Genomic DNA, 24106 nt, shown 5'->3' with positions numbered 1-24106 from the left:
ACAGCAAGTATTGGAAGTACTAACATAGGCTCAGTGGCTCTGATAGTTTCTGGTGACTTTTCAGTCTTTCATTTATTTATTTGATGTATTCTAATTTGTTATATATGACAGCAGAATGCAATTCAGTTCACATTACACAAATAGAGCACAATTTTTCATGTCTCTGGTTGTACACAAAATAAAGTCACTTTGTGTGAAAACACCCTCGTGTTTTCATACATGTACTTAGAGTAATGATGCCTGTCTCATTCCACTGTCATTCCTACCTCTCCCTTCCCCTCCCTCCCCTTTGCCCTCTGTAAAGTTTGTTTATTCCTCCCACACTGACCCCACATCCCATTATGAATTAGCATCCTTATATCAAAGAAAACATTCTGAGATTGAGATTGGCTAACTTCACTTGGCATAATATTCTCCAATTCCATTTATTTACCTGCAAATGCCCTGATTTTATTCTCTTTTAATGCTGATTAATATTCCATTGTGTATATATACCACATTTTCTTTATCCAATCATCTACTGAAGGGCATCTATGTTGGTTCCACAATTTAAGTACTGTGAATTTTGCTGCTATAAACAGTAATGTGGCTGTATCACTGTAGTATTCTGTTTTTAAGTCCTTTGGGTATAAATGAAGGAGTGAGATAGCTGGGTCAAATGGTGGATCCATTCCCAGTTTTCCAAGGAATCTCCATACTGCTTTCTGTATGTAACAAAATGAAATTAAGCCCCTATCTCTCATCATGCACAAAACTCAACTTAAAGTGAATTGAGGATCTAGGAATTAAACCAGAGACCCTGTGTTTAACAGAAGAAAAAGTAGGACCAAATCTCCATCATGTTGGATTAGGCCTCAACTTCCTTAATAAGACTCCTATAGCACAAGAATTAAAATCAAGAATTAATAAATGGGATGGATTCAAACTAAAAAGCTTCTTCTCAGCAAAAGAAATAATCAGTGAGGTGAATAGAGAGCCTACAGAATGGGAGCACATTTTTACCACTTGCACATCAGATAGAGAACTAATCTCTAGGTATATATAAAGAACATAAAAAATCTTAACACCAAAAAACCCCAAATAACCCAATAAATAAATGAGCCAAGGAACTGAACAGATACTTCTCAGAAGATGATATACAATCAAAATATATGAAAGAACGTTCAACATCTCTAGCAATTAGAGAAATGCAAATCAAAACCACTCTCAGATTTCACCTCACTCTAGTCAGAATGGCAGTTATTAAGACTACAAACAATAATAAGTGTTGGCGAGGACATGGGGAAAAGGCACAATTCTCAGCCTTTGCAACATGGTCACAGATGGCTACTGGAGCTCTAACTATCCCATCCTAACATCAAAAGGAAGAAGATGACAAAAAGGGGCCCCCTTTTATAAGGAAAGAAAAGCTTTCTCTGAGACCTCCCAATAGGCATTCTCTTGCCTCTCACCAGCTATGGGGGTACTGTGTGCTCATTATTGGAACAGTCCACATGAGCTGTGATTAAGTATCTTCTTCTAGTTCCTGATTAATATGGCATTCTGTTAGAAAGGATGAAGGTGTGTATGTTGGTGGGGCGAGGGAGGCAGGGAGGGTTGTGCAGACAATGAATTATATTGGCCACCTATCCTTTTTCTCTTCTCTAGGCATCCAGAAAAAAACTCTCCCTCTCTCTGTTTTCATTCTGAGGTCTGGAACTGCTCTGGAATTGACCCAGCTCTTCTAGAGTGATAGAATTGACTCCCACCTTTGAGAGGGATGAATGAGCCTCTCAGGCTATTTCTGAAGAGGCTCCAGCACCAGCCTTTGAGGAGTTAAGGTTCCCAGGGCAGCTAAGAAGTCTTCCTCATCATGTCTCCACTGTCTCATCAAACATTTATGGGCTAAACGAATGGACGAATATTTTGGTGACACTGAAATTTGATTTCTCTGTGTCGTGAACTTAAATAGGTTTAGGTAATAATCCGATCAAGCCATTTCAGGACAGTTTGTGTCAGGTCTCATTTTTTTTTTTTTTTAACAAGATCTGTTTCCAGGTTGAGTACAATGCACATTAATTTGAATTTTACAAATTTGGTAACTGAATCTGAATTATCTTTATATCATAGCCTAGCAGGCAAAATGGTCCCTTTGCAAAGTAATTGTTAAGGACTATTTGGTTTTGCTAAATCTTTGCTCTATGTGAGTAAAAAGGGTTTTTTTTTTTTTTCTGTTTAATTTTGCTAACTATCTGCAAGAGAATGGGCCATTGGGGCACTGTGACACTTTGGTTATGCACACCATCACTTTCAATTAGGTTGCTCTTACCCCACAATTGAATTTAGAGGAGTAGATGAAGCCTCCAAGGAGCCTACTGATAGGCCAGGTCAGTATTTTTGTCTTCCAGTGTTCCATTTATGCTGTTTTTAGGTCCTTTGGGTATAAATGGAGGAGAGGGATAGCTGGGTCAAATGTTGGTTCCATTCCCAGTTTTCCAAGGAATCTCCATACTGCTTTCTATATGCAACAAAATGAAATTAAGCCCCTATCTGTCACCATGCACAAAACTCAAAGTGGATCAAGGATCTAGAAATTAAACCAGAGACCCTGTGCCTAACAGAAGAAAAAGGTAGGACGAATCTCCATCATGTTGGATTATGTCTCAACTTCCTTAATAAGACTTCTATAGTACAATAATTAAAATAAAATAGAATAGTCAAGAACTATTTGGTTTTGTTAAACTTTTGCTCTATGTGAGTAAAAAAGAGATTTTTTTTTTCTATTTAATTTTGCGAACTATCTGCAAGAGAATGGGCCATTGGGGGCACCGTGAAACTTTGGTCATGCACACCATCACTTTCATTTAGGTTGTTCTTACCCCACAATTGAATTTGGAGGAGTAGATGAAGCCTCCAAGGAGCCTACTATAGGCCAGTTCAGTATTTTTGCCTTCCAGCGTTCCATTTAAGACTACCAATAAACTATGGGAAGGCATTGTCTGTGTGTTGTAGGTCAATCTGGACAATTTATGCCTCAATTTAGTTTTCATGATTGGGTGGATACATATTTTAGTATTTATTTTTTAGTTTTTTGGTTTTCAGAGAGCATTTATTATGGAGAGCAAGAAATGAGACTCTTTAGAGTAAATGTTTTTTCAAGTTTCCTGTATTTTTGTAAAGCAAATAGGTAACTTCTATAAGAAGCAAAGCTAAATTTGTTAAGTTCTTTGTAAAGGACATCAGAGCCCTCCTCTACCTGGCAGGGGCATTTCACAGCTTAGCCAATTGTTTGCAATGTGCTCTGACGCCCCAGATGAAAGGAGCCACTTTCCCGGCCAGCATTATTGCCAGTGTGTCTTCAGCTGCCAAGGAGAAGCTGATTCAGAATCTGCCTCCAACATCCAAGACCCGCCTGTGCTTTGTAAGTGGAGCATCAGTGCTTGTTCAATTGTTTGGATATTGTTCAGCTTGCCTGTGATCTAATGAGGTTTATGTTTAAGAGTGGTGCATTGGCAAAAGTCGTCTTTTAAAAAGCGCCCCAAATAGTGTCACAATCGTCAATCAGAGGAAGAATCCGCGGACAAACTAGTGATTTCCTCAACTTCCTTTTGCTTCGCTTTTTTTGTTTTCTGGAAGATCAAATTCAAATAGCGTTTATGCTTTCTTTCACTGAATTAACAATGGCCGGGAGAAGGTATTTCAATCCCCCTAAAGAAAGCTTTTCTATGATGACAAACCCGTGCACGTTTAGGGGCTCATCTGGTGCTTGGCGGATTTGGGCCGTCAATCAGATGTGTAAGTACTGGCTGGTTCCTGTGCTGTGCTGCCGCTGGAGTTGTATTTATGGCAAAGGCTAAGGTCACTATCAAAAGAAACACGGGCTCACTGTCTCTGAGCTCCTCCTCTGAGCAGAAGAATGTTAAACTAGACATCTGTCTGCGAAAACAATCAACTCAACATGTGCACACTCTCAAAGGAGGATCTTGTCCTGCCTGTCTCTCAACTTTTGGAAAATGCTTTTTTCTAAATGAGCTTTAGAAATGCAGTCACAAGCCAAACTCTTCACCTTGTGGAGATTTCTATATTCACATAGAAAACACACTTTTGAAATGCCACACGTCATTTATTAAAAGAATCCTTCCACAGTAGCAGTAATTTGTTAATAATTACTTAATGTAATATGACTATATGATACTTATTTTATTAGAGCTATGATTTATGATGTTTTAAGCACCAATCTTATTTAATTCTCATAACAGTCCTGTGTGATTGGTATTATTTTGGTTTTACAAATGAAGAAACCGAAGCCTTCAGCAAGTCTGGTTATGCCTAAGTGGGGAGACAGCAATCCAGCCTATAGTCAAAGCCAGTGTTTTAGGCACCAAGCTCTCCAGCTATGGTTCTAGAAAATGATATGCTCCTCATTCCTGGGGATGATCTGTTGGTTTAGATAGTATCTTTACAGGAAGAGAAGATGGTAAACATAACATTTGTGGAGATTTTTTTTCTAGTGTAAGAAAAAAATCAAATTAACATGTAAATTGGCCAGAGGGAAAAAAATGATCTTCAATGTTTCCAAATTTATTCTTAGTGGCACATCCTATATGGTATTGTAAAACAAACAAACAACAACAACAACAAAAGATTGTCACCAAATGTTAAGGGATTAGGATACTAAAGTACAAATAAAATGAGAATTATTCCTGCCCCAAACCCAGGTGATTACTACTATAGAGATTAGGGTATCAGAGGCAGGGCCAAAACAGGTATGTTCAAGAATGTTTATTAAAAATATGTCATGGCCCATTACTTATAAATATTTTGAGGTACTAGAAAATTCCTCAGGAAAAAAAAATATTAATCCTATGACAGAAAGGAGAGGATGGGGTCAGGAGATGGCAATTCTCTCATTAGAGAGTCATGTCACCTTGGACAAGTCATTTGACCCCTGCAGACATCAATTTTCTCATCTATGAAATGAGGCTTCTGATGACTTCCAATTCTAAAACTCTTGAGTTTGTAACTCAAACTTGTCCTTTGCTAGGGGCTCAATTTTTCTTCTGTACACCTTTAAGGGAATTGTCAAGGAACCAACTGGAAAGGTGATTTAGTTCCCACACAAGTGTCTTTCTTCACTTATGTGCTCCTGCTGCTGTTTGTTAAGTCCTCTGTCATTAGGAAACAAGGATAGGGGGAAAGCAAGTAATCTGAATGTAATTTACCAAAGAGTGAACTTTCCATTAATATACAATGTACTCGTGTACACTTAGCCATCTCTTTAACTGTTCTGCTTTTTGTTTACCCTCTGTTATATTAAGTTGCCATTTTCATTTATTTCAAAACTTTAAAAAAAACTGTAACTCTAAAAACCGACATGGATTCTTCTCTTCAAATTAGCACAACGCAATACTTTTAGATTTCTTTACCTACTAATTTTCCACATACAATGACTGTCATTATTTTAGTTGCCAGAATTAATGAACTGATACACTTAAAAGGTTTTAGGAAAATTATTTATGGCATAACAGTAAGTAAAACTGTACTACCATACAAAGCACACTCATCTTCTTCATCTTTGAAAATGTTTTAACCATTCTTAATGGGACCATATTTTAAAACCAATATTATGAATATATAATTACTACCTTATAAAATGCACTGTATGAAGTAGACACAAAAGGCCATAGGGAAAAAAAAAAGGTTTCTGCTGCTGATCTTGAATTCCTAGTCGAGTTTGGTAGGGGAAAAACAAAACAAAAAACAAATAAGAAACAAAGCCCACAAACTAAGGAGTATATAGCACAATGTAATATAAGATAATCCTGAAATCTCAGAATCTTTATGCAGAGATTCAATGTTTTCCATTAATGACATCATTGAACTTTGTAGGTATTTACTTTCTTGAAAGTAATAATTTTTTGTGCCTCTCTACTATACACCTTGTTTTAAAATAATGTTCCTTTTGATATACTTGGCTTATCTGAATTTCTAGACAGACTGTAGCCATGGACAGACACTTCACCAGATGTTACAGAACCATGGAAAATGTTACTGCTTGTTTTATTCCTTAGGCCAATCAACAGGTATGAATTCTGTCCCAAGTGCTTAGAATTTATTTATATTTACATGGAACATGAATGGTACAGGCAAGAATGGAAAGTATGTTGCTTCCATGTGATCACTACCCATTCCAAATACCAGTGTCCACAACTGGTCATGACCTTATTTCCTGCTGAGCTGAAACTTGGCCTCAGAATCCTTCTCAAGAGCAGTGAATCCAGTTACCATAAGCAAATATCAACAAACTTGCTGAGCAGTCTACAGTTAAAGTATCTTCCTAAAAGCATCACCTCCTTCTTTATTGATTACAATGTGATTATCTTTCCTGAAATTCTCAAATCTTTTGTGTTGTTTTCATTTTGAAAAAAGTCAGTTTTTTTTTTTTTTGAAAATGAACTTTTATTGAATTAAAAAAAAAATACCCTGTAATACCTCTACATGCACATTAGGGACTCAATAAATATTTGTATCTTAAGTAACCTTAACACTAGAAATAGAAGACAGAAATATCAAATGGAGCCAGAGGACACTGTCTCACTGATTCCTCTGTTGGGGGGCAGGTCCTTCCAGATATTCATGGAGGAAATCACACACCAAAGGGCCCCAACAGATTAAGCCCTGGGAAACTGGCAGAGCAAAGAAGAAATGTGGAAGTTCCAGTTTCTTTTGTGTTACAAGTTTCCAAAATATGAGGAAATATGCCAAATGCTTTTGGCTTTCAAACGATAATATAGTCTGAATTAATGACTAATGAGGAAACGCCCACTGAGAGTTCATGGACAGTATCTCTCCAAAGGTCAGATCCTGTTGGCAAATGACCAAAGAACCCTTCTTTCTTAAGCTATCCAACAACTTCTATGGCCAGGAAGTACTTTGCCATCAACTCAGCGAGCAATTAAAAGCATCATTTGAAATTAATCTAACAACTCCACTGAAAATACCAAAACTTGTGCATGAATATCTCAGGATTTTAAGGGAAATTGTTTTTAAAAAGTAGAAATGTAAAGATAAGCCATTTTAAAATAAAGATATTAGCTTGTTCTCCTTTACCAGTTTAGTGGATAAACAATAATGCTCTGAGGCTAATTTTAAGGCAAATGCAATAAAATGATATGCATTTCTTCAAATTAAGTATACATCCTAAAATACTCCTAGCACATTTGTTTTATTTCAGATTTTGAGAATTCCTAAATGAATTAGTTCCTAAATTAATTCTTTAATTAACATCAACATATATGATGATTTTTTTCTGATTCCAGTAAATTTCAGCAGAATAAGAAACAACTAATAGGTTCTGATTATTTGTTTAATGCAAGTGAGTAAGAATACATTTATATAAATTTAATATTCAATAATATGTTCACTCACCATTTACTGAACACCTGTGCAGCACTGGGAACTTTGATATTGGGAGACAGAGACATAAACAAAATATACGAGGTTTCAACTCTCATGATGTTTTTAAATCTAGTCAGAAATTTTACATTAAATAAGTACAGAAACAATTCAATAATTAAGAAACATACTAAGTAATCAATAAAGGATATACATCTTTCAGTTTACTTTAAAAACTATGGCTTCCTAAATAGAAGAAGTGATTTTATCTAAATTTGATTTGTCCTACAAAATAGCTTCCATTTCAATTTTCAACATACAGAAAATCTATTATAGACACATGAGATTATTTCTAAATGTAAAAATGACAGAAGGAATTTTTTTTCAGGAAAAAGTAGTTTTTTTTTTTTTTGTTTGTTTTGTTTTTAAGAAATACTTTTAACCAAGGCAGTTTCCAGGGGAATTAATGACTATTTTAGGTTAATGGTCATTGGCTTCATGTTTGGCCTTCAATTAAACTCTGATCTTTAATTATTATGACTTAATTGATTTGATTATATTTCATGTTAGCATTTCAAAATGACCTTCCTTTTAAAAAATAAAAATTACCCTAACATAGTACCACACGTCTTTGTTGAGCCTGACATTGTCACTGCCGTCCACACTAACTTTACATGTGGTTGAGCCTAGAAGCTGCTTAGTTTGCAAGGTCTCATTAGGGTCCTCTCTATCATTCTTGCCTATGCTGTTAGACAACTCAGGGTAAATCCAAGTGAGGGAAAAGAAATGAAAATGAAATATATTTGATGCCATGATTATGATTAAAATGCCAACAAAATCCACCCAGATCCATTTTATTCTAAGTGCAGGGGTTAGACAGTGTTAACAAAAGCTTTGAGTCACACAATTAAACACTGTCAAGTTAAGCTCATTAAAAAATGTTACTATATGTATCTTTTCATTACAAATGACTCCAAATGTTTAGTTGTTCTAGTTAATTAGATGAAAATTTAAATTTCTTACACAGGGAACAATGAAAACAAGCTGGATTTACTTAATCAATGAGCTGGATTTTACATAAAGTAGTATGACACTAAGTTTGGAGAGTGCTATACTGACTGGGACAAATTAAGGCATCAAATGAACATGTCCCCTCCCCCTGTATTGTGGAAAAGTTTAAAAAGTTTTTTTTTTTTTTTTGAAGTACTTTGATCAAGCTTTGAAATCATTTTAGTGGATTCCTATTGTATGAAAACTGTAATTTATAGTGCTTGACCTAAGCAGCTCTTTTGTCTCAGAGCCATATTCAAAACAATAGCAGGAAAGTAAAAAACACAAGGGGAACTCAAGCTGTTCTGGTTATTATTTAATTCATAATTCTATCTTCCTTATTTAATCTTCAGAATCCAGGCATGTTCTCTGATACCAGGTTCAGAATGTATTTAGTGTATATAGGAGGGTTAGTTTTGAGCAATACTATCAGAGGATCCAAACTTTGTCTCAAGCGACCAATTCCTTAACAGAAGGGACTTTACACAGGCTCAGACAGGCGCTTCCCTGTAAAGGGGGACACTGCAGGCACACCCCCATTGTTGCCTTTTCGCTTCCTCTCTAGTTAAGCTTGTTTGTTCCTTAACCCTGATCAAGAATGTGCTGGCCAGGAGAAATTCTCCTCCCATTCTTGTCATAAAATTATAATACTTTGAAGCAATCAGCTCCCATCAGATCACTCGGACAATGGCAAGCTGACCCCGAGAAGAAGGAGCTGAGTAATTCGCTAACTAAATCATAGCGTCATTTTACTATTTTAATTCACAATTTTAATCTGATGAACAACACTCAGGCTGAAAGGAGCTATAAAACCCTACGTGTTTTGTTGGCTCCTTTTGCCAAAACACTTAGTGAAGGCATAAACCTCGTACCGTATTTAATCCTGTAAAATCTGATTACCTTAGTTAAAAGTTTTTATGATCCTACAGGTGCCTCAGAGGAATATTTTGACATGTGATGGATGCTTCTTGGGTTTTGCTTGTCCCTGAAGAGATTAGGCCAATTGTTCCACCCCCCACCCCCCACCCCCAACAGATGCATTGGGACTTAGATGAGATGTATTTTGATCCTGGGATCTTTTTCTAGAAAGAAAAGGAGCCAAAGCGTAGTGAGATATGCAGAGTAGAAGCCATGTGGAAGGAAACTGGCAAAGGCCAGTGAAGGGAAGATGGTCTGAAAGATACGAGCAGCAAAGGAAAGGAACTTGAAGGTCCTGAAGATTTAATTCATTTGAAACACAAGGTCTGTCCAAGGGCACAGGTTAAAAAGAGCAAACCTCTGAAGTATCTTGGCTCAGAAGAGGAAAGCAAACAATGGGTGTAGCTCCCTGGTGAGAGGCCAGTGAATTAACTGTTCACTTGGCACTGTGCATTAATTAGTGTGGCCCATCAGGGACCATTTAGTAGATTACCTCATCAGGGCTCTAAGCAATCCCCTGGTGGCTTGCATGAGTTAATGCACCCCCCCCCCCCCAAAGACCAATAATTTATCATCTTTTCCAGGGTGGAATTGTGCCTTGCAGATAATGAGCAGGTACATACACCTATGGTTAAAAGAAAATTATTTCCCCTGTAGGTTCAGCTTTCTATTTTAGAAGCCTGAACCTTCTTTTTTGTGTGTGATTTTAGGAGCGTTTTTGAAGAGTTGCCTTACTAGAAGGCAAAAGAAAAAAGAAAATTCTCAATTGTTTGTGGTTTTGTTTTGTGGAGTTGTGGGGAGAGGAAAGGGTGGTGGGAAGGAGTCCATGAAGTTACCCTAAGTCTCAGTACTGGATCAGCTTAGGTCTGAACCCTTTCCTCTCCTTACTTCAAACGGGTCTCTTGTGTGTTTGTGGGAGCAGATGCTTGGCAAGTCTCTGTACGCCAGAGAGGACATCAGTTAGCATTATGTTTTACACACACTCCTCCTTCCTGGCGTGGCATAATTCATTAGCACAGTGTGCAGGATGTTCCATAAAACAAGATTTTGCTTTAACGTTAATGTTCTAATGACGACAGCAATAAAAATAAGTTGTCATCCCATGTCTACTATCCAGGGCTGATGTTTATACTGTGTAAATTAAAAAACAAAACAAAACAAAAAAAACAACACATAGAGATGAAACACAGATAAGTGTTTTAACATAAAAGAAAAAGACAAGAAGACTTTAAGCTTCTGATTTGGGAAATTACTCCCTTCCTTCCCACACCCCTCCAATTCACATGTAGTAGATCTAATCCGATTAGTTTTTGTGTGGGAAAAAAGCTTCCTTTTAAGTAACTTGTAACATTATTGCAGCATGTAGTTTGCTGCTAGTTTCTTTCTCTCTTTTAAGGGCCAAATTACTAGTAAAGCTTCACTCATGGAGACGAGGGAGTGTCTTTGGGGACTACCCATGCCTTCCCACAACACATTATGTCAGGGTGCCAGGTAGAAGAATATACACAAAATGCAAGCGCCTTTTTAATTTTTTAATTTATTTGGGCACATTCATCATAAATTTGTTTAATGTAAAACAAACAAATCCTTGACAAGGGTTTAACAGGATTTTCAACATCTGTGCAGATAAATGTAATTTATTCCTCAAGAGAAATAGCAGTGTAAAGCATGCCATGAGCCTGCCTTTAAAATGTTTAAACATTTTTGTTCAAAATGTTTGTGCGCATGTGTGTCGGCACACGCGCATATCAAGGCAATATGGTAGTGTTCTCAAATCATCCTATTTATTCACAAAATCTGCATGATAAATTTTACACTGAAATACAAGTTTGTTTGACACCTCTTTATCACTGTCTTCCTCCTCTCTTTCGATTTCATATTTCATCTAGCAGTCTCACTACAAAGTCTGGTTTGGATTCCAGGTGTTTGTGTACTTTTAAAGGAAAAGTAGTGAGCAGAGTTTTGCAAACCTTCTTAGGTACAAAGTGAACTAAGGAGCAGTGCCAAACTTAGTCTTCTGAAGAACCAAGTAATATGTACAACGTAAAGATGTTTGCAAGAGTTACATTTTGATTAATATTTCCAAAATCACCTATTTGAATTATAAAAGCTATATTTTATAAGCATGGGGGTAAATATTTTGCTAAACACATTTTTTGATATATTTTTAACTTACTAAAAGATAGGTTTTTAATTAATTCATTTTGTTTTAGACTGAAGTCTGGTGTCTGGTCTGGTCTGTAGTATACAAAGGCGAATAAATTAAAGTGAGCAAATACAAAATATCCTTTATTTTGCTAATTTAAAAATTGCTCCAAGTTTATTTCTGGTATACTTCGGTCCTTTAAAGCTGAACATCTCTAATGTATACATTATTTGAGTGTCATAAAATTATGTGGTATAAAAGGCAGACACAAAGCAGTGTAAGGAATGTGTTTTAAAAAATTGTTGCTCATAAAAATTCTGGCTAAATTAGCACTGACAGCTAGCCATGATTAAAAATAAACTCTGGACAATGCTGGCCCAGAATTTCAGTCCTCTCCCCTAAGCCTCTAAGCCAAAGATGTGTGGCTCTCAAATGTAACCAATGCTTTTAAATGAGATAAATGTAAAATGTTTGGAGTTCAAATAAGCATTATCAAAGAGGAAATTCTCATCAAGTATATTTTTGCAGCTTGGCTTAAAGCCACAGAAGCCAGGAAATTGTAAAGCCTGAGCAGAATAAGCATGTGACATAGGCTACCATCTAGGTCGGCTGCAGCCCTGCAGGTGACAGTCAAACTTGGATTCAGACTTTTTTGTCTTCAGCTTTTGTAGGTTTGGCTAGGTTATTCCAGGACAGTAATGCAAGGATGGGTACCTGTGAGTACACATGAAGAGAAGGGGGTGTGGAATAAATGGAAGCTTGGGGGGGGGGGAAAGGAGATGATTTGGTAACTGGAAGGAGAATTGAAAAATCACACCTTTCAGTCTCCACATTTTTTCTTTTGTTCAGTACACAAGGAGAAACCATCCGGAAGGAAGAAAGATTATGACTATCTATAAACTAACTGTTTGACAGAGACAGAAATGCTGATAATGAGTGGGTTGTGTCTGTAGTTCTTGGCTGTTCACATCAGCAAGGGATGAAGGAAAACAGAAACTCCTGATATGTTTGTCTAGAGAGGTAGTGGTGAGACCACGGCGGCGAGAGTTCAGCTGAAGTTCAGGGCAGATGTTGCCAGGAGTTTACGCTGCAGGAAAGTAAAATTGCTTCCGGATTCACCTCTTCCTCCAAGCTTCTCTTCCAGGATCTTCAGGGTCAAGCTGTGCTATGGCATAAGGTGACAATGTCTGTGGGGAAACAGGCTTTGAGCAGGATGCCCCTCTCCCGGTTGCAGTCCAACTCCTGGATAAATCCATACCAATAGATGACCAAGCCTGGCCCAAATCTGCAAGAAACACCAGAAAATAACATGCACACATAGTATCAATATAGGTAGTTCCAGAAAAATGTCATTTTGGAGGCACAGATAATATGATTAAATGACTAGGCTGCACAAAGTTGTTTTGGTTGCTATTATTATGAATGAAAGTCGCTGAACTTATACCAAAGAGCTCATTTAACATAGAAACTTTTCTTTTCCAGGAACCTGAAAAATTCAGATGTAGGAACTACCCGTAACACCTTTCTATAAGGTGTTATGAGCTTGGGCTAATGTGGCTACTTGGCTGACAAGGAAAAAGCCAAAGTATAAACAGTGATAAACTGGGGCATACCTGGCTTGGGATTAATATTTAATATTTATTGGTGCTATTTTAAAAATTAAACTTGTTCACTTTTTTATTTTTGGTGCCAGGGATTGAACCCAGGGGCACTTAACCACTGACCCACACCCTCAGCCCTTTTTATATTTTACTTTTTTGAGACAGGGTCTGAGTTGTTGAGGCTGGTCTTAAACTTGTGATCCTCCTGCCTCAACTTCCTGAGCTGCTGGGATTACAGGTGTGTGCTACCAGGCCTGGCTAAACTTGTTCATTTTCAATTGAGGAAATGAAAAAGAGTGTTTTAATAAAATTTTTAAAAATGGAATGGCTTTATGTCCTCTCTGGCTATAATGTTGTATTCTTGCACCAACAAGGCCAGAAGCATCTCCTGTCATACACTCTTTCCAAGTATTAAAAGAAAAGAAACCCATGCCTATAATCTCAGTGACTCGGGAGGCTGAGGCATGAGGATCATAAGATCTAGGCCAGCCTGGGCAACTTAGCAAGACTCTATCTCCAAATAAAATAAAAAGGGCTGGGGATATAGCTCAGTGGTAGAGTATCCCTGGGTTCAATCCCCAGTACCTGCCCCCTGTCCTCTACAACCCATATGACAAACTGGGATTCTTTAAAGATACCTTCTTTCCAACACTTTACTTTGTGCATTACAACCTAAGAGCAGATTCAGCATGAAATTTAGTCACAGGTTCTCGTGGAAAGAAGTAATAAAGTCATACAGACTTGTGGCAAAGTATAGACAGATAGATGCAGGTTTAAAACCTCAACGTTTCTAAGTTGTGCCTCCAAATTATCTCCAATTTTGTTAGCAGTGACTGATCCCCGCCAGGCAGACTCAGGAAGTGGCCCTGTAGACTACTTCACCCATCAGGAAGTTGAGACCTTTAGGCTGGGTTCATAAAGATGTAATCACTATCAATCACTGTGCACAGAGAGATGTTTTGCACATCAGTTTCACGTTTTTCCTACCGAGAGCACTTAATTAAAGGGCAGCACTACTTTTGGTGTAGTGTTGCAGGAATTTTACAGTGAAATCATAAATTATGAATGTTGGGTTAGTAAAAGGATGTCTAAAAACAGAACTGCTTTCTGTATTCTAACATTACAGCAGGCTGAGCCATGCTAGGCCAAAAGCTTTTTCCTTCTATGATTTATTATATGCTGTGGTGTACTTGCCAAAACTAACAGTACAGGATGGGCTGTGAGATACTGTATGCACAGGAACAAGTTCAGCTGGATGTCATGGACTGGTTTATTTGGGGATTCACATCAGTAGGGTAGGCAAGTTGGATTCGAGATGTGTCCTAGGGGTTACAGAAACTGGGCTGGATGAGAAGCCTTGGAGCATAAGGCCCAAGATTCACCCAAATTCAGGGATGACTGCAGATCCTCTCTTCTTCCTTTGCATCTCCAAGGAAGAGGTTCTTTTGAGTCAAAAGAATTAGGCTACCCATGCCTGAGGTGTAAGTCCCAGTGCTGGAAAGCAAACGAATTCCCCCTGGATTAATATTTGCTTCCACTCAACAGAGGGTATCTTAGTAACTTAATCAGGAACAATGTCTCAAACTTGAACATATATTATTTGGTACCTTTATTTTATGGTATCTTAGTAACTTAATCATGAACAATGTCTCAAACTTGAACATATATTATTTGGTACCTTTATTTTATAAATAGCTCTGTGATTAAAACCAAATGATGTCAGAGTTATGAAAAAAAGCCTGGCAGGAGCCACAAGATCTGTGAATATGTGGACCATGTCTGTGAGGCCTCCAACTGTCCCAATGGTGATGCGCTCGAGTCACAGATCTAACAGTAAGCAGGACAAACACTCCTTCCTCCATTTTATTATATGGTTATTCTGGAGACCACAATGTTCTTAGAAAGGCACTAATATTTTTACAAAGGGAGAAAAAATGTGATCTAAAGAGTCATGGAAAAGAACAAAAGAATGTATGGGGGTCATAAAACAAGCCCACTGTTTTAAAGATTTAATAAAACAAAAACACATATCACCAGCACTGAGTGAGTGAGAACAGCCTGTACTTTTCCTGAACAGCTAAATCACAAACCAAAGGACTCGAAGCATGACAGCTCTTTACAAAAATGGCATTTCCTAGGTAGAGAAGCCAGGCTGGGGACACCTCATTGCCCAAGAAATAGGACTTGTTTCACTTGTGAGGCAACAGATGAAACCTGACAACTCAAAAAGGTCTTGCAAGACTGCACCTGAACATTTCATGTGGTGGATCACAACCAGGATTCCCTTGAGGTAGTAACACCATCTACAAACATTCTCAGGACTCACAAGAAGTCTCTACCAACTCTCCACATCTTTGTTTCTTATGAAAGAAAGTTAATGTTAGCTCTGTCATGTAGCTCAAAATCTCTCCTTGACAGTGTGTGTCTAATTTAAAATGAAGAAACAAATTCCTTTTTTAAGTAGAGAGGGGTAGAGAGGCTTTCAAATTATGTGGTCTATAGGTGATAAAAATAATAGGGACTTGAAAGAGTGACAAGTTTGGAAATTTAATGGCTGAACAGAAGGTAGCCTTATTCCTGGCATCACATTAGTGTATCTTGCTTGCTCCAAGACTTCAGGATCCAAAGATGATCAGATGCTGCTAAGATAGCCTTTCAGCAACTTACTTGTTTATCAAGAGGCTGATCACATTAAACAGCCTTTATAGTCACTTCCTTGGTTATCTAAACTAAGAGAGAAGAATTTTTGGTTGATAACTTGAAAGACCAAGCCATCCAAACCTGTTCATTCTGAAAAGGTGTAAGGCAGGGAGAAAACAGGACCCCAGAAAATTCTTATGTAGGAGCCTGGCGTGGTGGTGTACACTTGTAATCCCAGCGGCTTGGAAGGCTGAGGAAGGAGGATTGCAAGTTCAAAGCCAGCCTCAACAACTTAGTGAGTCTGTAAGCAACCTAGTGAGACCCTATCTCAAAATAAAAGAGTGCTAGGAATATGGCTCAGTAATTAAGCACCCCTGGGTTCAATGCTTGGTATAAAACAAACAAACAAATAAATAAATAAATAAATGTGTGTCAAGTCCTATTTGTAGATTGAGCATTTTCACCATGTTGATACCTATTTTTTATTTACTGTGGCACTATTGGGTAAGAATGAGATCACTGGGAAGAATATATAATCTTTGTGAACAATTAAAATTCAAAGAGACTCTGCTAATGGCATTTAAAAGGAAACAGAATCCCTGGGACTGAGAGAATATACAAAGTAGAGAGTTGTTCTGCAACTGGGATCACAGTCCTGCTGACCAGCCTAGAGACACTTGGTAATGAGAACTGAAAGAACAAGAATTGATTCTGTGAACACCTTTCAAGGTTGGCTAAATCATGACAACCTCATAAATGTATTCAGATGTGTTTCTATGATTTCCTTCCATTTTAGAATATTTAGAGAAATTAAGTAGGAGACTGACAATAAGGCTGGGTACCTTTTGTGTTTTTGTGCATACTTGTCTCTTAGGGATCATCCCTCTGTTTCAGCATTTCTCTCTTTTTTATTCTGAGGCCTTGGTGAGGGCAAAGACCACGTTTTGTTTATATTCTTCAACTCTTGTTATCTGCCTAGTATATGGCAGATACCCTCCTGGACAAGATGGAGAATATGGCATCAGTAATAACAGAATCAGGCAGGTTTGTTGGTTACTGAATCAGTGGTGGCCTACTTTAGAAGTGTTGGTGGCAGGACCCAATTATTGCCACAAGATGACATTTTTCACTATGGTAAGGATGATGGTAATAATAGTTACACAAATGTTCTTACAGGTTGAAAATTCTTACACTGAAAATCTGAAATACCAAGATATGATTCTTTTGGGGTGCTAACATAGTGCAAAGTGGAAAATTCCACCCCTGACCTCATATGATAGGTGGTAGTTAAAACACAGGTGCACTAAAAAAAATGCCATAAAATTACCTTCAGGTTATGTGTACAGGGTATAAATGACACATAAATTAATTTTGTGTCTATACTTAGGTGTTACTCTAAAGATATTTTAATATGCATTGCAAGTATTTCAAATTCCTACAAAATCCCAAATCTGAAACACTTCTGGCCTAATACATTTTGGATAAGGGAGGCTCAACATGTATTAGTACTTTCTTAGCATTTATTGTGTGCCAGACATACTTCTAAGCACTTTATCTACATCAGCTCTTTTAATTTTTATTTTGAGACCCAGTCTTGCTAAATTGTTGAGGCTGGCCCGAAACTTGGGATCCTCCTTTCTCAGACTCCCAAGTTGTGGGAATTACAGGCACGTGCCAATGTGCCTGGCTTGACAAATAATTTTTATGCCAACCTCATGAGGTAGGTTCAATTACCATCCCTGTTCTAGAAATGAAGAAATTGGGGCACAAAGAAATTTAGCAGGTTTCATAAAGCCTCACAGCTGAAATATGGAAAAAGCTGTCTTGGGACCTAGGCAGTCTGTGATTGTAGTAACCTGGTGAAAGAGTATAAATTTTTAACCAGAAAAAGAGGAAATGCCCTTGTACTAGGTAGTCTGTACTGAGAATGTTTTGGAAGACTCTGGTGCCATAACTCCAATCTGGAATTGACCCAGGAGAAATGCAAGACATTTGAATAACAGTGGAATATGACCTAGAAAAGAACCCTCAGGTAGCAACTTGCTTACCAATCCCCTGCTTATGAGAGGGCTCTTGGGGAGGAGAGGTTTGATTCATTCTTTGTTTCTTAAGTGTAGAATTAGGGCAATGTTTCAGAGTAGCTAAGAATTGGATTTTGATTCAACACAAATAATTTTTTTTCTATAACTGAAATTTTGAAAACAGGGAGTGCAAAACAATAACATTATGTGATGGGTTCCATTAAACCAATGCTGAGCTTTTACTAAAAAAAAAAAAAAAAGAAAAAGAACTGGACATAGTGGTACACCCCTGCATCCCAGCAACTCAGGAGGCTGAGGCAGCCTGAAGGACAAAAGCATGAAGCCAGTCTGAGCAACTGAGTGAGATCCTCCCTCAAAAAAAAAAAAAAAAAAAAAGGGGGGGGGAGGGGACTTTGTGGCCACCTCAGTGGTAGAGGGCCTCTGGGTACAATCCCCACTATCAAAAGAAAAAAATTTAGTCAACACATAAAAATTAGGACTTTTTACAAAAAATCCTTCATATTCTGCTTCTTTTGAGAAGTTGATGGGGTCACAAGTGGCTGGAGCAAAGTAACAGGTGCCCCCTTCAGACATGACATGCATTCTCAGGTTTGTGGCAGTCTCCACCATTCTCTGCAACTCCCTGATGCTGAGACTCTGTGCCAGGTACCCTTGATCTCCACGCTTGTACTGTGGACTTCTCTAGTGTAAAGACCCAGTTTTCCATACTCACATCTCTTCCAATGTGCGAAAGCACCAGACAGCCTCAGAGGGATTCATACTTCAAGAAAAAAACAAGAGGGCATTTTTCTTATGTTCTTTCTACTTCGCTCATTTATGTTGTTCAGCTGACCTCTGTGGCCATTTGAGTTCTTGACCCCGTCCTGAGATCTAACTCAGTTTCTCAACCTTGGGCCAGATAATTGAGGGGCTGGGAAGAAACTGCAAGAGATTGTTATTCCCCCTCTATTCGCAGAGGGGGAAATATATACACACATATATAAATATTTTATATAAGTACATATTACACATATTTATCTTGTCTTATTTCTAAAATGTTGATGATAAAATAGGATTCAATGATATGATAAAATAGCTTTCAGTCATCATGTATTTTCTAAGTAGATGGGATCTAAAAGCACAGCTGTTATCATATGGGAGTAGCAAAAATTGTTTTTGTTTGTTTTGAAGAAAATCTTTGAATCTGGCAGGGTTGGAGATGTCCCTCTAATTGGTTCCACTTTTTTCTATAGATGGATATGTTACATACAGGTGAATGGCATACACAAGGGAGGTTCTCTGATATGAGTAACACTAAGACATATTGAAGATGTATGAAAATACTTGGCAAAGTTGTAGCTAACCTGTCCCTGCACATATGGTTCATCTTCACAGTCAAAAATGAGCTAGTAGGAAAGACATTTAGCAACTGCACCAGGTCCCATTTAGAACTCACTCTCCCAAGAGCAGTCTAGCCACTGAAAGGTACAGAAAAGTGTCAAACTAAATTGGGCAGCAGCAGTAATGACAGAAGACCCCAGTAATAATGCTGGTGGAGTTCTTTCTGGGTTGCAACTAAGAGATAGAGACAGATATTGTGGCAGGCAGACTATTAAGATGGTCTTAAATGATACCCACCTATATTCAAGCTCTCTGTAATCCTTTGTTCCTGAATTGTCACTAGGCTGGACCTAGTGACTTGCTTGTAACTAAAATACAGCAACAGTGACAGAATTATCACTGTGGTTCAGTTAGAAAAGCTGTGACTTCTGTCTTGCGATTAAACTCTGCTGCTTTCTCTGCTTGTACTCTATGATGAAGAAAAACTGTCATGTGGGAGCCGCCTGTGTGACAAGGAACCGAAGGTGGTCTGTGGTCAACAGCTACTGTGGAACTGCATCCCTCAGTCCAACAGTCCCTGAGGAAATGAATCCTTCCAACATCCACTGAGTAAGCATGGAAGTGAATCCTTCCTAGTTGGACCTGCCAATGAGACTGCAGACACTGGGCCAGTGCAGCCTGGAAGAGACTGTGAAGCAGAGGACCCAGCTAAGCTGTGCTTGCACCCCAGAGCCACAGAAGTTGTGAGATACATGTGTGCTATTTTAAGTTACTTGGTTTTGGAGTCATTTGTTATACAGCATCAGATAACTAATACAAATATGCACTATAAACCTGAATTCAAGTACAAATCAAATACCATTCTTTAACATGTGCAGTATGAAGAGTCCTGTTGAGTATAGACTGGCTCTTTCAGTTACAGTGGAACCCAGAATTTACCGCAGAAGGGACGACTGAAGGTGATTATCTATAAACAGCAACTTTTAAAGGCAAACTTCAGTTATTAAGTAACTGTGTGCTTTTGTACTAACTGCTTCTTGGCTCCTCACTTAAGACTATGCACTAAGACCTGTCCTTGCTGCTTATCCAGGATGCTGGGGTTACCTGAAACGAAGCATATTCCATGTTTTCTCCAGTCTGTGGTCTGGGTGTTAAACTTGGTTTCTGGGTTTCTAAAGTTGCAAATTTGAAGAGGTGCACAGGGCAGGGGAGGCTGTTATAGGAAGAACATGTTGCCAGCTCAGGTGAATGACTACTGACAGCTAGGGAGGAGATATTAAAAATGCCAACTGTGATATCCTATGGCTGTTTGGTGTTGGGGCAAACAGATTCTGTCTATCTCAACAGATGCTGAGGACAGTCTAGGAAAAACAGATGCTGGTTACATTTTGTTCAGTTTAAAAAAAAGGCAGAGAAAGCTGTAATGTATTTTTAAAGACTGTCACCAAGAACATTTTAAAAATGATACTTCAGTGAGTAAATTCTTAGTTTTCCAGAAAAATCTAGCTATCCTCAGATAATCCCTGAGGATTCCAGATTGCAAATGTTTGAGAGAATATGGTATGAGTTATAAATTGTGTCTTTCAGTTCAAGGTTTTCTATAACTCTAAGAAACTCCAAGTCACAGCCAGAAAATTTGGGCCCCCAAATTCAGGAAGAGCTTGTTTACTTTTTAAAATATAAAACAAAACAATCCCTTTCTGTGCTATAGCCCATAATGCAGGAATTACTGGGACAGTATTTTCACCTATAGAGAAAGTACAGGACTATTAATTTCCTATTGTTATACTTTCCCTTGAGGCATCTTCTTCAGAGAGTGTTGGAAAGGAACACAGAACTTCTCACTGCACTACCAGATACCACTTTGTAAATTAGCCCCAGTAACCAATTCTCTAGTAGGTTTTTGGAAGTCTCTTTAGCTTAGAGATTCCCTCAGATTTCAGGGGCTACTGATGAATTCTTTTGTCTATAAAGATGTTGTTTAAAAACATACAAAATAATAATAATTCCATAGCTAGCAACAAAGAGGTCATTAACATTTACTGAATGCTTATTATGTGACAGGCAGGGTTTCCAGCACTTCCACACGTGCAGACTAATTTGATACTCATTGCCACTCAACAAGGGGTCAATATGATTACCCTCACTTTACAGAAGAAGATACCAGGGCACCAAAATGACCAGGCTTTGAACTCAAGCAGCCTGGCTCTATTGATCACACTTGTGACTTCTATACTATACTACTTAACTAAACCTTATGTTTACACAGAAATTTATAATGGTCATTCAACTTCAAAAAAATATTTATAACACCTGCAAAAGAAAAAAAAAAGTAGGGGCCAGGAGCAAGGCAGGTAGAGACATTATGAGCTGGGATGCACCTGTCCACAGGGAATCATTCTTCTAGTAGGGAGTCAACAGTTTCACACTGCAAAGTTTATCTAGTTACCCATTTGTATTCAAGTGTCACCGCATCGAAGAAGTATATGGAAAACCAACCTATGATTCAGCAAAGGAAATTAAGACGATTCCATTTGAGAGAGCATATTTAAAGCCCCTGACAATCAGGCAGGAGTAAGCTATGGGGTGAGAATTACAGAATCATGGCATAAAATTCAGAGAAATGTTTCACACTGTGAAGGGACTCAGAAGTTATGGGGCAGAATCTAGACACGAGAGGAGAGGAGTAAATCCAGATCACTGCCACAGCCTGTTCACATAAATGGAAATAAACAGCTGGAATAAGTTATGAGGAAAACTGAGGGAAGCAGTGGGCCCAAGTGAGCATGTGGGGTGGAGATTCTTCTCTTTTCCTAGAGAAGAAGATTCAGATTTGTAATACAGGGTGGATGCTGTGAACCCCAAAGGCCCATTTTCCCCACTTTGCTTCCAAAATATCTTTAATATAGAAATGTATTTTAGATTTGTGCCATAAACTTGGAGTATTTGTGTTTTCAGCTCTATAAGAAAACATGCATATTTTTAAAAACTAGTGCTTTTACATCTCTTTCTGACAATATAATAAGATGGTGAAAAGTGGCAGTACTCATATACTATCACACAATTTGCTTCTCTACATAGAATAAGGGAAACTCAAGAGATCTAATACTTCTCTTCCCAATAGTTGAATTACTATGATTATATAAAAAAGAATTCTCAGTGCACTAGGTCCCAGGATATAAATCTGGATCAAGTCCATAAAACAAACAATTTGCAATTGAAGGGTGGCAAGTGGGCTATGAAATGACTGGATGATTTTAGTTAAGTTTCTTGTTCATGAGGGTCTTTATCAAACAATAAAAACAAACCTAGTTGTATTGATTAGAATCTTTGTTCCCAGCCCAAATCTTTGATTTCAATTCTTAGGCAAATAGAAAACTCCTTCCCTAAAAAAGGAACAAAAATAAATAAAAATAAGAGAAGAACAGTGAGTCAGTCTCTCCCCACCCTCCCTCTCTCTCTCTCTCTCTCTCTCTCTCTCTCTCTCTCTCTCACACACACACACACACAAACACACACACTTTTTTTCTTAACCTCTCCTTTGGAGTGGCTGTGTGGGGTCTGTGCTATCTTCTGAGGATGTGTGCAGACATGTGGCTGGTGGAAGTCAACTGTTTCACCATCAAAAAGACTTGCATGTGGTTTTTATGAAGAGTGCATTTTCAAACACATAGTTCAGGATAAAGGAGAAATATAAAACATCTTGTAATTGTTTTAAAATAAACTCTTACACTGTTTATTTAGTTTTAATCTGCATGTTGTAGATTGGTTGTGCACTTGTTAATCACTGTTGTATGTATCTCTAGACGAAATTGTAAATAACTTTTCAGTCCAAGTGAAATATGCTTGCACATGTTTATATGCAAACTATGTGTGTATTTATGCCTGTGCATAAATATGTGTACAGTAATAATAGATTAGTTATCATGTAATATAACATCATAAGGTTCTGGCACTATGGTCAATTTAATACAAGATGCAAATATTCCTTTTTCTGTAGTATCTAGAAATAAAATAAAAATATGATAACTTGGTTCATTTTCTTTCTTTTTTTTTTTTTTTTTTGCTTGGCAAGTTTGTGTTTGCAAATTGAAATGACTAAAGAAAGAAAACCGTAGTTATGAGTTTCCTTAATTCATAGATCTGGATTATAAAAAATGCAACTTTATCTCTTTGAAACAAATTACTTTCTATAATTTTGAAAATGAAAAGGTAAAAATATAAATACTGATTTACTTCAGGCTTTTATGCTGCATAGAAAATAAATAGAAAATATATTACTTTGGGGAAAATTTAAAATGTATACAAGTACACAACCACAATGACCTGAAATTCTCCTTGCTGTGTACATAACTGGACATTTTCTGATCCAAATTAAATTACCTGGAAAAATGCTTAATTTCTACTTCATGTTGGGCCATGTTGGATATGCTTAGGTGCTATGCTTACAGTAATTCTAGCTTATTGGAAATCTTTCCTCAGGAGAGAAAAAAAGATAGAAAGCAAAATCAAAAGTTATTTTGTCTTTAATCTGTTGTCTGTTTTCCTAGAAAAATGTTTACCTCTGTCATGGGTCAGCCTATTAAGGCATTTACCTATTAAGAGTCCATATATAGGCTTGCAGATCCATCCTGTTGTGGAGTACAAATCACAAAAGAAAGGTTCCTCTCATAAGTTGCATATAACTTAAATTTTAATAGTGTAGAAAAAATCTACATTTTAAGTGGACACATAGTTTACTGAATAAACAAAATGACAAAAGGTTTGCAGTAAAGGGAAAATTATAGTATGGACATGGTATTCTAGAAGTCTTCCTTGAAAAGGTGAGTTTTCAATTGTGTTGTATTTATTCACTTGCTGGCCCTTTTAATTTTCTCCATGATATGTCCACTTATAGGTGGAGAGAGCAAGAGTAGGATTAGGGGTTCCAAGAGACATGGAGGGATGGAGGGGCCAGAATCACACTGACATGATCTAGTCATGAAACTGGAGGATGAGCTTAAGCACAATAGTCC

General features: G+C 37.6%; 1 protein-coding gene across 6 annotated transcripts in view; it reads right to left on the bottom strand.

The window, feature by feature from the left end:
- The window catches only part of Cdin1 (CDAN1 interacting nuclease 1), a 260091-nt gene that overhangs the window by 26714 nt on the left and 209271 nt on the right, over positions 1-24106 (bottom strand). For 4 of the 6 annotated variants that reach the window (XM_046461441.2, XM_058584672.1, XM_046461439.2 and 1 more), the window contains one exon: positions 10861-12773. The exons of 1 other annotated variant lie outside the window; for it this stretch is intronic. In XM_046461441.2, coding sequence (XP_046317397.1) covers positions 12604-12773 — 170 coding nt within the window. In that variant the 3' untranslated portion in view covers positions 10861-12603. Of the gene's footprint in view, positions 1-10860; positions 12774-22399; positions 22478-24106 lie in introns of those variants that run through there. One more of the 6 variants, XM_046461440.2, reaches the window with a different exon arrangement.

The sequence above is a fragment of the Marmota monax genome, unplaced genomic scaffold (assembly GCF_021218885.2).
Source record: "Marmota monax isolate L192 unplaced genomic scaffold, Marmota_monax_Labrador192_F-V1.1 WCK01_AAM20220418_F8-fsc00001, whole genome shotgun sequence".
Lineage (NCBI taxonomy): Eukaryota > Metazoa > Chordata > Mammalia > Rodentia > Sciuridae > Marmota > Marmota monax.
The sequence above is the reverse complement of the archived record's forward strand: the minus strand, read 5'-3'. Positions and strand labels throughout refer to the sequence as shown.